General features: G+C 40.2%; 2 protein-coding genes across 2 annotated transcripts in view; one reads left to right on the top strand and one right to left on the bottom strand.

The window, feature by feature from the left end:
• Positions 1-2,728, bottom strand: part of LOC100893485 (serine/arginine repetitive matrix protein 1) — a 53,247-nt gene extending 50,519 nt beyond the window's left edge. Inside the window, exon 1 of the mRNA XM_030971983.1 lies at positions 2,678-2,728. The gene's annotated coding sequence lies outside the window, so the exon portion shown is untranslated. The remainder of the gene's footprint in view (positions 1-2,677) is intronic.
• Positions 2,729-10,153: 7,425 nt separating this feature from the next.
• Positions 10,154-12,142, top strand: LOC753607 (putative prolyl-tRNA synthetase associated domain-containing protein 1). Its single transcript, XM_030973220.1, has 3 exons — positions 10,154-10,244; positions 10,344-10,482; positions 11,306-12,142. The coding sequence occupies exons 2-3, from the start codon at positions 10,366-10,368 to the stop codon at positions 11,732-11,734; spliced, it is 546 nt and encodes a 181-aa protein (XP_030829080.1). The 5' UTR covers positions 10,154-10,244; positions 10,344-10,365; the 3' UTR covers positions 11,735-12,142.
• The last annotated feature ends 681 nt before the right edge of the window (positions 12,143-12,823 follow it).

Below are 12,823 nucleotides of genomic sequence, written 5' to 3'. Positions count from 1 at the left end.
TCCTCCCACAATGTACATAACTCTCTAATTTTACCTTCAGAAATAATCAATGTTTCCTTCTAAGATTAAGTTGCCCACATTGTCTGGTTTCCTTTAAACCATTACTGGATAATCTTGGTGTGAATTTATTGTTTACAGAGTCTAGTCAGGAAGTTTTGATCAGGATTACATGTCAAACTAATTGTATTGTTGAAAGTTGCTGGCAGGAAATGGTCAGAATGTTTGTCTTGTTGTCTGTACTGACCACGAAGGCAATAAAATGATAGATTTATATCTGATAAAAAATGTGTAAAATCAATATTGCCAATCTAGAAAACTAAGCAGCTTTAAACATGAACTTCCAAGAAGTGGGGAAGATTAAAGTTGTAAAAAGTAATTTCTGTTAAGCCAACAGTCAAATATCGAATATAGAATCTTGCCATCAAATGAAATAGTACTGAGAACCACGCTGATTTCATATATGTTTAAAATCTGTTCCCATCCCCACCCGAAGAGGTCAAGACCCCCCCCCCCCCCCCCAAATGAGGCAGATTTCTGAGTCAAAATACCAATGAGTAAGCATGCTCTGACTTGATCACCAGATTGAAGTTAGTGTTCATTATTCATTAGTTATATATCCTTACCTCAAATTGTGCTCTATATTCCAAGAAATATGATTCACCTCCTGGACATTTATTTCCCCCATTCAAATGATAACAATTCTCATCCATCTACCCATCCACCCACACTCACACACTAAGCACATAGGAGGCTTAGGCTGTATTTCTTATTGTGTTGACTCAGTGGAGCATACAAGACTAATCAATATAAAGTCAATACCTTCTTCCAAACAACTTTTGGGCTTCAGAACTAGATGGCATTTAATGACCTCAATCATGATGTGGAGATTCAAGGACATTATTTCCCCCCAATAACAATAGCTTGATGACATCAGAGGTCAGCAGGATGCAACAAGAAGACTAACAATTTGAGAGGCCTTTGAAGTTTGAACTATTATAACTCTGAATGAGATTATCTCTTAAATGACATACGTGTAGGGCTTAGTACGATTGGGCTTAGTATAATTTGTCCAAGATTGGATCATTATTAACTTTGTATGACAACAGCATGGACTACCTTTCTCACTAGATTTCGTACCAAAGTTATATTATTCATTACATAAACATGGTCACTTGGAGAAACAGGTTTTCACGGCATGTTTTTTATTTTCACTTAGTCCAAAGTCTGGTGGCAGATCATGCCACCAAAGTTTGCAGAGCAGACCATTTGGTCTGCTTCTGTCTCTAAAGAGAGGAGCTGACCCTACCCATAAGAGGCTAACAAATAAAAGAGACTGAAAATTTGATCTAAACTTACTCTTGAAAGTTGAAGACAAAGTTGAATTTGGATAAGTGATTAAGACTTTTGTTTTTGGGACATGATTTATCATTTACTCTTACAAAATATTATTTGGCATAAGCAGTAAGGGCGCTGGTCAGAGAATAAGGATCGTCCCCTACAAACGAGGACCGTTTTCGTAAAACTTGACAAAGGCATCTGCAAAAATAAGGATCGTCCACATTTTTGCTGATGATTCCAATTTCCGATCCGTGCCTTGGCAATGCGAAAAAGGATTGCGTGATGATTTTGTCGATGCATTTTTCATTGACTTTGTACAGGGACTTTCACAGTCTATGACTATGAGCGATAAATCTTTGGAAAGATGGACAACCCATAATATAAAAGTAGACAGTGAACTGAGTGTATTTATTACGCGGAATCCGTTTTTCGCATCGGCAGCGCCCTGATCAGGAACCAAAAACCTGCAGAGCGCAAAAGAAGAAAAAAATCTGCAAAAATGCGGACGGTCCTTATTTTTAATTTTAGGACGCATTTTCGAACAAACAGAGCCCTTCTCAACCTCGTGCATATTCAGCGATTTCGAGCGATCGGCGCTCGATAGCCTGAATATTCATATTTTCTTCGCCACTGCCACGCATGCGTACCTTCTCATCGCTATTTTGAATCAACGCTGCGACATGGAAGAATCGTTGGTGTAGTACCCCGAATTAACCTTTTTTTCCCATCGAAGACTTCTTCAAATTATACATTCAAGTGATTGGAGTTGAGCCCTGAGGAGTCGTGCACCCTATGATGTAAAAATTGTAAGTACTTCCTTTGCAGATTTAACGATAATATCACCCAATCGGCTGTTTTACTAGCCCCCAAGAGAAACCAAGGAAACCACCCGAAGCTGTTGGAGCTTCCCGGAGTTAGACTAGTCTACTACTAGTTACATAGGCCACCCATCATGCCCATTGATTCAACATCATACTTCATAGTTATACATAAAATTAACAGCATACTTAATTACTTCGGCTATAGACTGTTAATGTTATATTCGAGAGTAGTATATTGTATAGCCATGCCCATGATGAAGCAAGCGCAGCTAGCAGCGCAGAGCAGCATGCCAAATGCAAAGGGCACCGGCACCGGCTTGCTGAGCTGCCGCATAGGCTATAGCACAGCCATCTACGGGCCGGATCCTTCCACATCAGTCATATTAACTGTTTCATGTTCAAAATGAAACCCTTACCGAAACTCATTTTCTACACTAAGTTAATCAGGTACAATATCATAATAATTATATGTAACACAACCAAATTCATATACTCTAACAAAAATATTATCTACTTACATTCACATGAGCAAGAACCATCAAATTCGAACCGCAACATCCACCTCTAACTCTTCATAAATCTGAATAAATTACGTACGGTACGCAGTACGTACTACGTACAAACAGCATTACTAACGCGTATCATATCCGCGCGTGAGGGGCAGTAACCACGATGTGATCAATTTTCCTTTTGGATAATAACCCCATCTTTGAGTCACTTTCAAATTGGTCGATTTTAGTCAAGAAACATTATTTTATAGCCTAATTAATATATTGACCTTGACAGGGAGTTATACAACAAAAAGAGTGTATTATTTACAATTTCATAACTAAGTTAAACTCGATTTCAACCGCGACAACGATCACTGAATATTGTAGGATCGCACTGGCGTACCTATGGGGGGGGGGGGGGGGGCAGGGGGGGGGGGGGGCAGAGTGCCCCCCCTGACGGGCTCCAGGGGAAAAAAAAGAAAAAGGGGAAAGAAAAGAAAAGAAAGGGAAAGGAAAGAAAAAGAAAAAAGGAAAAGGAAAGAAAAAAGGAAAGAAAGAGAAAAAAGGAAAAAAAGGAAAGAAAAAAGGAAGAAGAAGAGAAAAGGAAGAAAAAGGGAAAAGAAAAGGAAAGGAATAAATGGGGGAAAAAAATAAAGAACATGGCCGTAAGCACCAGGGGGGGGGGGCAGTTGACCCCAGATATTTTGAAATCGTACAGTTTTTTTCCTGAAAATGTAGTGTAGGCCTATACCAAATCCTTCAATTCTACTTTTGAAAATGCAAAAGTACCCTCATGACCAGTTCGGTCGCTCGAACTCCCTTCACTCCTTTTGCTTTTGAGATTCTTCGAAAACTTTTAACGCATCTTTCCCCCTTCCCCCATCAGTAAAATATTCCGCATACGGCCCTGAAAAATTAAAACAAATGAAAATAGGAAAATATAAGTGATATAACAAATTTGAAACTCTTCGCTGGCGCGAACTGCTTGCTAGCCTGTTTTGTATGAAATGTTTTCACTTCCTCGTCCCCCTGAAAAAAGAAAAGGATTAGTATTGCCTAGAATACAATTGTGCCTGCCCCGACGGGCCCCGACCTGCAACCATGGCAACAATAACACACAATATATGTACCAAATGTTACTAAAAGAGACTAATTCATTTTTATCGCTCGCTACACTCGCTCGCGAATAAATGAATAGACATTGCTTTGGAAACAATATTGCCCACCCTTGACCTGCAACAATATCATTAAAAATGGAAGAGTTTTTTTCGCCCTCTCGCCAAAAGGAATTGAATCGCGTTAAACGCGATTGCGTCCATCCTGACCTGCACCAATAAAACAAGTTTATTTATTAATTTCTATTAAAAGAGAATTTATTTTTTTTGCTTGCTCGCTATGCTCGCTCGCCAAAATGGAATTGACACCGCTAACGTGCCCGCCCCAACCTGCAACAACCAGTTAATAATTATGTACGAAACGTTATTCAAAGAAGTTTTGGTGTGCTCGTGCTCGCCAAAACGGAATTAACATCACCTTAGACATGATTGTGTAAGCCCTGCCCTGCAACAAAAAAATCTGAAATTTATGAACCAATTATCATTACAAAAATTTTGCTCGCTCGCTACGCTCGCTCGCCAAAATAGAAATAACACCGCTTTTAATAATCACGTCCCTGACATGGAACAATGAACCCAAGTTTTATGTACCATATTTTCCCTATAAAGAAAAGTGATTTTTTTTTCGCTCGCTACGCTCGCTAGCTCGTGGAATTATGTGCCCACCACTAACCTGCTACAATATCATTAAAAAGAGAAATGTAGGGGTTGCCTGCCCGCCAAAATGGGATTGACATTGCCTTAAACACGATTGTGCCCGCCCCCTACCTGCAACAATGAAACAAATTTTATATAGCAATTCATTGAGAGAAAGATGTATTTTCGCTCGCTAGCTAAAATGGATATAAAATCACCCTAAACACAATATTGTTCCCGCGCCCTGCATGGGACAATTGAACCAAGTTTAAGTGGCAATTATTAAAAAAGAAGTGATTTTTTTTCTTGCTCGCTACACTAGTTTGCAAAAAAATGAAATTAACGTCGCTAACAAGTGAATGTTCCCACCCCCAACTTGCAACAATACCAGTTTATATACCAAACGTTACTTAAAGATTTTTTTTTTGCTCGCTCGCTCGCTCGCCAGAAGTGAAAATTAGCATCGCCTTTTTTGTTTGTTTCGGTCGCTTGCCCCCCCCCCCCTGACGGAGTACCCCAGGTACGCCACTGTAGGATCGCATATGCTTCCAATAATATAATTTGAACCAAATCCATGACCCCATACCAAAACTTTGTATTACCTTTAAATGCCACTTTTCACCTCTGATAAGTGCCTCTTTTATTTTGACACGTGCCCCTTTTCCTATCTCATAGGTACCATATTTCGTTCAGATAAGTGCCCCTTATCCTTTTTTTATACGACCCCCTTCCCCTATAAAATTTTCAAAATGCCCCTTTTTACATCTGATAAATGCCCCTATTAAAATGTGTAGGTGCCCTTTCCCTTCAACAGATTCCCAATTACCATGCTCACAAGTGCCTTTGCATTCTTGTTGAGTGTCCTTCTTCAGGTGAAGTGCCCCATTCAGTTCACCCCTGATGATCGATTGCCCTTTTTATTCACTTTGACACATGCACCTTTTCTTTTCTGATAACTGTCCTTTTCCCTTCTGATAAGTACCCACAGTGGCGGATCCAGGGGGGGGGCCCGGGGGGCCCGGACCCCCCCCCTTGAGAAAAAAATCATGTAAAATCACGTGATTTTTACCTTTTTGGGGGGTTGGGGCCCCCCCCTGGCGCTCAAGGGGGGGGGGGTGCAAATTGAAATTTTTTTGAGGATCAAAAAAAAAAAAAATGTGCTCACTACCCCCCCCCCCCCCCCCCCCCCCCCCCCCCCCCCCCCCACTGAGCGAATTTTTGGCCGGCGCGTTTTTCAAATTTTCGGGAGCAAAAAAAAAAAAAAAAAAATTGTGCTCTGTACCCCCCCCCCCCCCCCCCCCCCACTGAGCGACTTTTCGGCCGGCGCGATTTTCAAATTTTTCGGGAGCAAAAAAAAAAAAGTTGGGCCCCCTCCCCTAAGAAATCCTGGATCCGCGCCTGAGTACCCACTTCTCCTTTTTCCACAGCATGCGCCCCTAATTCAAAGCGACTTAGAGCCTCTTTTTATGTAATTTTCCCTAGACATTGTGTTAAAAACTCATCAGTGTTTTTTCTTTGGGTGCTCTTTATCAGATCTATGTAATTTTTCGCACTGCGAACTCACCAGTCCTAACATCACACCCAACTGCAAGTATGCAGTATCTTGTACCACGTAAGAAGAGAAACAAATATTGATGTCATCCCTGGTACTGTAATCGAAATCATGACGATGTACGGGTATATACCAAAATTACCAATGTCTTAATGGTGCTTATCCTCTTTGAGGTTTCCCTTTGTAGGTGCCCCTTTTTTTAGAAAGTGCCCTTTCATTGTTGGTGCCTCCCACACTTTGGAAGACGCTCCACCGCCCCAGGGCAAGAAGGTGATTCATCAACAAAAAAGTAAGATTTGTGAGGTCGCAGTGAACAAAATTACATCTTATAAGAGACTGAAAAGGCCTTTAATAAGTAACAAAATTATATCAACTAAAAATGCAAGCGAGCGTAATGCACAAGCTTTGGTGGAAATAGAAGAAAAATGTTGCTCTTAGTCGCTTTAAATTAGGGGCGCATGTTCAGTGGAGAAAGGAAAAAGGGGCACTTATTAGAAGGGAAATGACACTTTTTGAAAAAGAAAAAAAGCACATGTTAAAGTTAAAGAGGCACTGACCATCAAAGGTGAAAAGGGGCATTTATGAGAAAGGGAAGGGGCTATTATTGAAAAGAGAAAGGGCACTTATTAAAAGGGGAAGGGGAAATTATTACAAAGGAAAAGGACACTTGCCAAAGTAAAACGGGCACTTCTCAGAATTGATAAGGGGCAATAATCAGATGTGAATGGGGCACTTCTTTATCTAAAAGATATGAGATATGATATGAGATTCCGATAGGGTAAATAGGGCATTTATCGAAAGGAAAAGGGCTATTTGTCAAAGAAAATGGGCACATCTCAGATTTCAATAGGGCTCATTATCAGAAGGAGATGGAGGGATAGAGAGAGAGAGAGAGAGAGAGAGAGAGAGAGCAAGCAAGGGGAGATTCATGATCGCAAGATGGCGCTCTAAACAAAGTACTCAATAGAATGGTTATGTTGGCTCTTAGCGGATTTTTGAGAATCGGGGATAGGGCAATTCAGGTAGTGCTGACCTTCTTCTCATTATTTTGCTTTTGTTGTTTGTTTGCTTGTTTGTTTTGCTTTGTTTTGTTGTTTGGTTTTTGCTTGTTCCTCTGTTTTGTTTTGTTTTTTGTTTTTAGTTGTCAGGGCATTTTCGAACTAGTACCCCACAGCAGGCGCGCCGGAAGCAGTTTGGGATTGGGGGGGGGGGGGGCAAACATTCCAAGGGGCTCACCTTCCAGGGGCAGTGACGTAATGAGCAAAAACGTTTGGAAGGGGATGGGGGCAGAAGAAAAATCTGCATCACCACCACTCTTACACGTTAAATGCAGGCCCCGCGGAACGTTTTTCAAAGTGGAGCATTAACGATCAGGTAGAGCGTAAATTGGCTTGGGGTCCAGGGTCTGAGCCTCGGCAGGGGGTTAAGGGCCTGAGCCCCCGTAAGCTCAGGGGTTTAGGCATTAAATTACGGCCAGATAAGCATATTAAGATACCTTATTTGTGACACTAGCAGGTCACTAATTAGCGGAGAGTCCAGGGAGGAGAGCCCCCGGAAGCTCAGGGGTTTTAGGTATTTTATTACGGTATTATGAGCATCCAGGGGCCCTCTTTAAGGCCATTGATGTGATCCAGGGGGCAGAGCCCCGGAAGCTCAGAGGTCTTAATATTTAACTACGGTCAGATGAGCATCCAGGGCCCGCCTTAGGGCCCTTTTTGGGGTCCACGGGGCAGAGCCCCCGGAAGCTCAGGGGTGTTAGGTATTAATTACGGTCAGATGAGCATCCAGGGGCCGCCTCATGAGCCCTTGGTGGGGTCCAGGGGGCAGAGCCCCTGAAGCTCGGGGGTTTTAGGCATTTAATTACGGTCAGATGAGCATATTTTGATACCTCATTTGTGACATTGGCAGGTCACTTTTTTTTTTTCTCTCTCACTTCCTTTCTTTTTGTCTGTAACATACTTTTTCAAAAAGTGAGGGGGCTCAGACCATGACATGACCAAGGCTTCTAAATAAGCATATTTTTCGCCCGAATGTAAATTTAGGAAATAGAATGGAATTTTATATATGATTTAATTCAAGTCTTTATTATTGTTATGTTCTTTTGGGTTAAAAATACAACCATCTTTACTCCTTTACTGCTTTTTTTTTTTGGGTGGGGAGGGGGGGGGGGCGTTTTTTTTTTTTTTTTTTGGGGGGGGGGGGAGCAAAAATGCGTTTTGCCCCCCACTTTTTTTTTTGGGGGGGGGGGGCCTGCCACCCCACTTCCGGCGTCTATGACCCACAGCCAGAGAACAAGCGCGTAGCCATGATTTTATTTTAGGGGGGCGATAGTGAGCACGCGAAACGTGCGAAGCGCGCTCCGTTGGGAGTGATGCAGGGAGGGGGAGTTTCATTATTCATTGACATTTCATTAAATTATTAGAGAAAGAAGATGATTCGTTGTGCCTTTCTCGACTCTTAATCCTTGTCTAAATTCAGTTTCTATTGACCTTTCATTAAATTATTAGAGAAAAAGAAGACGATTCGTTGTACCGTTCGCGACTCTTAAACTTTGTTTGAATCAAGTTCCCCTTCCTCCGCGCGTAGCGCGGAAGCTTTGACGTTTCATAAGTTATTAGAGAAAGATGACGATGCGTTGAACCGTTCTCGAGTCTTAATCCTTACCCGAATTAAATTTCCCCCCCTCCAGCGCGAAGCGCAGAAGCTTTGACGTTTCATTAGTTATTAGAGAAAGAAGACAATTCGTTGTACCGTTCTCGACTCTTAATCCTTTTTCTTCCTACGTCCTCTTTCTTTCTTCTTTCTCTTTTTTTTTTAGGGGGGGGGGCGACCGCCCCCACCGCCCCCCTGGCTACGCGGCTGCCAGAGAATCCTTGGTATACAACTGGATTCAACGATTCATCGAAGAAGACGTATCACATTTTCATTTTGAATATTAATCAGCGGTATGCCTAATTTGTAATTGCATCTCTTGTTGAATTAAAAATATAGACTTTAGGCCTACTAGTATCTGAGTTTGGGACAAAAGCAGGACTTTTATTTGTCTTTGTCATTGATGATGAGAAACTAGACTTAAATCGGAGCGATTTGTATTGACATGGGCCTATCTATCAGCCATAATACGAATGAAACGAACTATAAACCTGTATCATCAGCATATCTCATGTTGCTTTAATAGAAACTTCGGTGGAAAGCGCTTTATAAGCACCGATTTATTATTATTATTATTATTAATATTATTAATCTGTAAAGAGGCATATTTTATTGATTTTTGTTTGAGTTCTTATTCTTCAACTTGTCCTCCTCCTCCTCTACCCCTCTTCCTCTTTCATCTTCTTCTTCTTGTTCACCATCGGCTTCTTTTTCTTCTTCTTCTTCTTTATCTCCTCGTTTTTCTTCTTCGTTTTTCATCTTCATCATCTTCTTCTTCTTAATAATAAAGACCCCTCTTATAAAAGAGTTTCGATTCATCCGAATCAATCACAAGCCCTCCTATCAACGCAAGATTGCTTATACAATTAATGTTATTATATAGTTGCGATTTATATCAATCGTAAATAATTTGAGACTAATACTAAGACGGGCCGACAAGTGGCTTTGCAGGTGGGTGAGGCTTATTTTATACAATTGCAGCAAATATTCGGTTATATTATGTTCATAGTGCTTTCCTCTATACTGTCACATAATGTATACACTTGCTATTTAACTTTACACCCCATTCACTTATGTTTCTATTCCGCGTTAGTATATTACTAGAGTTTTTATTTACTTATCTGTTCTTTTTTTTACTCATGGCACTTATGGCACAAGGTAAAAAGGGGGTACTAATTAAATAACAGGGGTACTTTTATTAGATAGGGACACTTCTCAAAGTAAAAGGGCCACTACCTATAACATTTATATTTCTTTCTGTTTTGTTTAAATACTTGTAATCATTGGTGAGATTCAATTTCAATTCATTATTTATACTGTCAAATGTGTCATTATATTTTGTACAAAATTGATAATTAGTCATTGTTGTTATTATTATTTTCATTATGATGATTATGAATACATATTAAACTATTATTTTTTTTGGTATTTTTAGAACGAGACATCATTTGTTGATTAAAAAAGCACAAAACTATTTTTTTTTTCCCTCTTGTATTTTTAGAACGAGACATCACTTGTTGATTATAGGGTCTTTGACATCAGACTAGACTAGGCTGTAAGCAGTGGTATTTGAAATATTGAGAATCAATATAGCACAGCTTTTAATACACAGCCAGGGTAGTAATGCAGCTATATGTAGGTAAGAGCCGTAATTGGGGCGGAACAATGGCAAAAACGACCACGGTGGTGCCTTACATTCTTTAACGCATGTATTTCGAATTCGTTACAACACTTTCAGTTTTAGGTTTCAGAAGTTCAACATGGCGAGCACAGATACTCCAGCAGCAAGTACCACCAACGGTCAAGGGGGAAGGACAGAGCTGATAGCCGAGTTCGACCGACTAGGAATCGTTCATGAGACGTTAGAACATCCTGAGGTGAGACAGACGCCGATCATTTATGACTTACAATCAGAACCTGTCTGCGGCCTCTCAGACTTTCTCTCCAGTTTGAACAAAAAAATTATGTTTGTCATCTCAACCTTCTATTCTATATTCTGACTGTTTAGTGTTTAGACGAGACTGAATGTCTGAATGATAAAATCTGTCAATTATAATACACCAATTATACAGCAGTTTATTGTCATGTTACTGCACCAGTTATCAAAAAATGCAGAGTAGACAGAGTGAACAGGTGTTGAGTACATACATGTACTTCCAGGATGGGAAGGGGAAAGTCTGATGTTTGTTAGAAGAGAGTCAGGTGGTATGAATGCCAGGAAACTCAAAATAAAAATGCTTGTTGTTAATATTGTCATCTTGACTAAAATAATTCCTTTTTTTCCAAGAGATTGCTCCACCAAGACTTTGTTCAATTGACTTTTAGAAACTGCGCTTTCTCTATTGATTTATTTTCTAAATTTCTAATGCAATGATTTTAAACACAGGTCTATATAATAACATATTTTAGACAACAACGGTAGGTACAAATATTCAAGTTTTGAACGATGAGCCCCTTTAAACTTACATTTACAATTACAGCTCAATGTCATAAAAATGATTATAGCTTATAAACGTGTACATACAAATATTTCCCTAGATATATTTTAATATCGATAATTTTTGATGTATCTGGTAGTAAATGATTTTTCAATCTCAATTTGTCTCACCAGAATTTCCTTATTTAAAAGGAAATTGCTTTAACTTGTGATGTTTGCAAAATGTTCTCATAGTTAATTTCTACTCCCATCTTGCCTCTCAGGTTTTCACTGTGGAGGCTATGATGCCACACATTCAGCACCTAACAGGGGCATTCTGCAAGAACCTCTTCGTAAAGGACAAGAAGAAAAGGCTGTACCTCCTCACCGCCCTTCATGACAGACCTATCCAGCTTAACGCAGTGTGCAAGAAAGTGGGCGCATCAGGAGGGCTTCGACTTGCTGACGAGTCCATCCTGAAGGAGAAGTTAGGGGTCACTCAGGGTAGCGTCACCCCTTTTGCCATCTTCAACGACAAAGCAGGAGATGTGAAGTTCATACTGGACTCGGACATAGTCAACGGTGGCCACAAGAAGATGTTTGGGCATCCTATGGTGAATACAGCCTCCACCGCCATCTCGCCTGAGGATCTGATGAAGTTTGCAAGGGAGATGGGTCATGAACCAGTGTTACTTGACTTTAGTGACATGTAGACCATTGCTAACATGAAACTAGTGGTTCCTATATTAAAGGGGAACTCTATCAAAGTTAGTTTTGATGAAAGCATAAGAATGAGAGGAACAGATCAGTGGAATTTTGAGGAAAGGCTGATGATGCCTTCAGTATAGGTATAATTGATCAAATGCATATATATATATACATGTATATTGGCAACTTTTTTTAAAACACCTTTCAACTTTTGAAGTACCTCTCCCATATATATTTTATCAAAAATGTCATAAATGACTACTACTATAGTACAACCACCACTTCTTTTACTACTACATTGTACAACCACTACCACTGGACCGGAGTGTTGGCTCAGTCAGTAGAGCGTCCGCCTCACAGGGGGCGGTGGGAAGTGAAGCGCCGTTTTAGCATGACTTTCTTTTTAACTCTTACTTTCACCTATCTCAGATAACCCTAAGTTTTTGGTTGCTGCTTTATATGTAGTTGATAATGCATAATTAAAATAAAGAGAGAGAGAGAGAGAGAGAGAGAAAGAAACACCATCATTTTGCAATGGTTCAGGGTTCGTGTAATGTACATTTGAAACCATTTCTTAGCGTCTCGACCCTAAAAAAATAGCAAAACTATTTTTGAGGAAAAGCATTATACTGAATTAAATAAAGAATAATAGCTTTATATTGGATCATACTAATACTGATACTGATAATACGGACTAAAGACAATGTGGTATTTTTATAGAGGTATTCCAAAATGACATTCTGATAATCAACATTTTGTTCTGGTATCATTATGTATATACGCATAATACAACTGATCTTTATGATTTCTTAACGTGACATAGCTTCTTCTCCCTCTGCAAACAAAACAGAAAACAAGGTTATTTAATAAAAGGACCATGCGACAAATAATCATTGTGATTCAAATTGATGCAAGGATTTTTTTGAATAAGCAATGCTTTTCACCAGAATCTTCTTTGTAAAAACGACTTTTACAAATCTCAGCCATGCAGTTCTGCCACTGTGCTGTAAGATCACTTTGAGATTAGGAGAAGTGTACAGGCGCGGATCCAGGGGGAGGCCGAGCGTGCCTTGGCCCCCCCCCCCCCCCCCCGC

The sequence above is a fragment of the Strongylocentrotus purpuratus genome, unplaced genomic scaffold (assembly GCF_000002235.5).
Source record: "Strongylocentrotus purpuratus isolate Spur 01 unplaced genomic scaffold, Spur_5.0 spur5_scaffold_6, whole genome shotgun sequence".
Classification (NCBI taxonomy): domain Eukaryota; kingdom Metazoa; phylum Echinodermata; class Echinoidea; order Camarodonta; family Strongylocentrotidae; genus Strongylocentrotus; species Strongylocentrotus purpuratus.
The sequence above is the reverse complement of the archived record's forward strand: the minus strand, read 5'-3'. Positions and strand labels throughout refer to the sequence as shown.

Coding starts and splice junctions, on each gene's coding strand:
- LOC753607 (XM_030973220.1), top strand. CDS start 10,366: ATGGCGAGCACAGATACTCCAGCAGCAAGTACCACCAACGGTCAAGGG. Junction 10,483..11,305: donor AGACGTTAGAACATCCTGAG/GTGAGACAGACG, acceptor CTTGCCTCTCAG/GTTTTCACTGTGGAGGCTAT.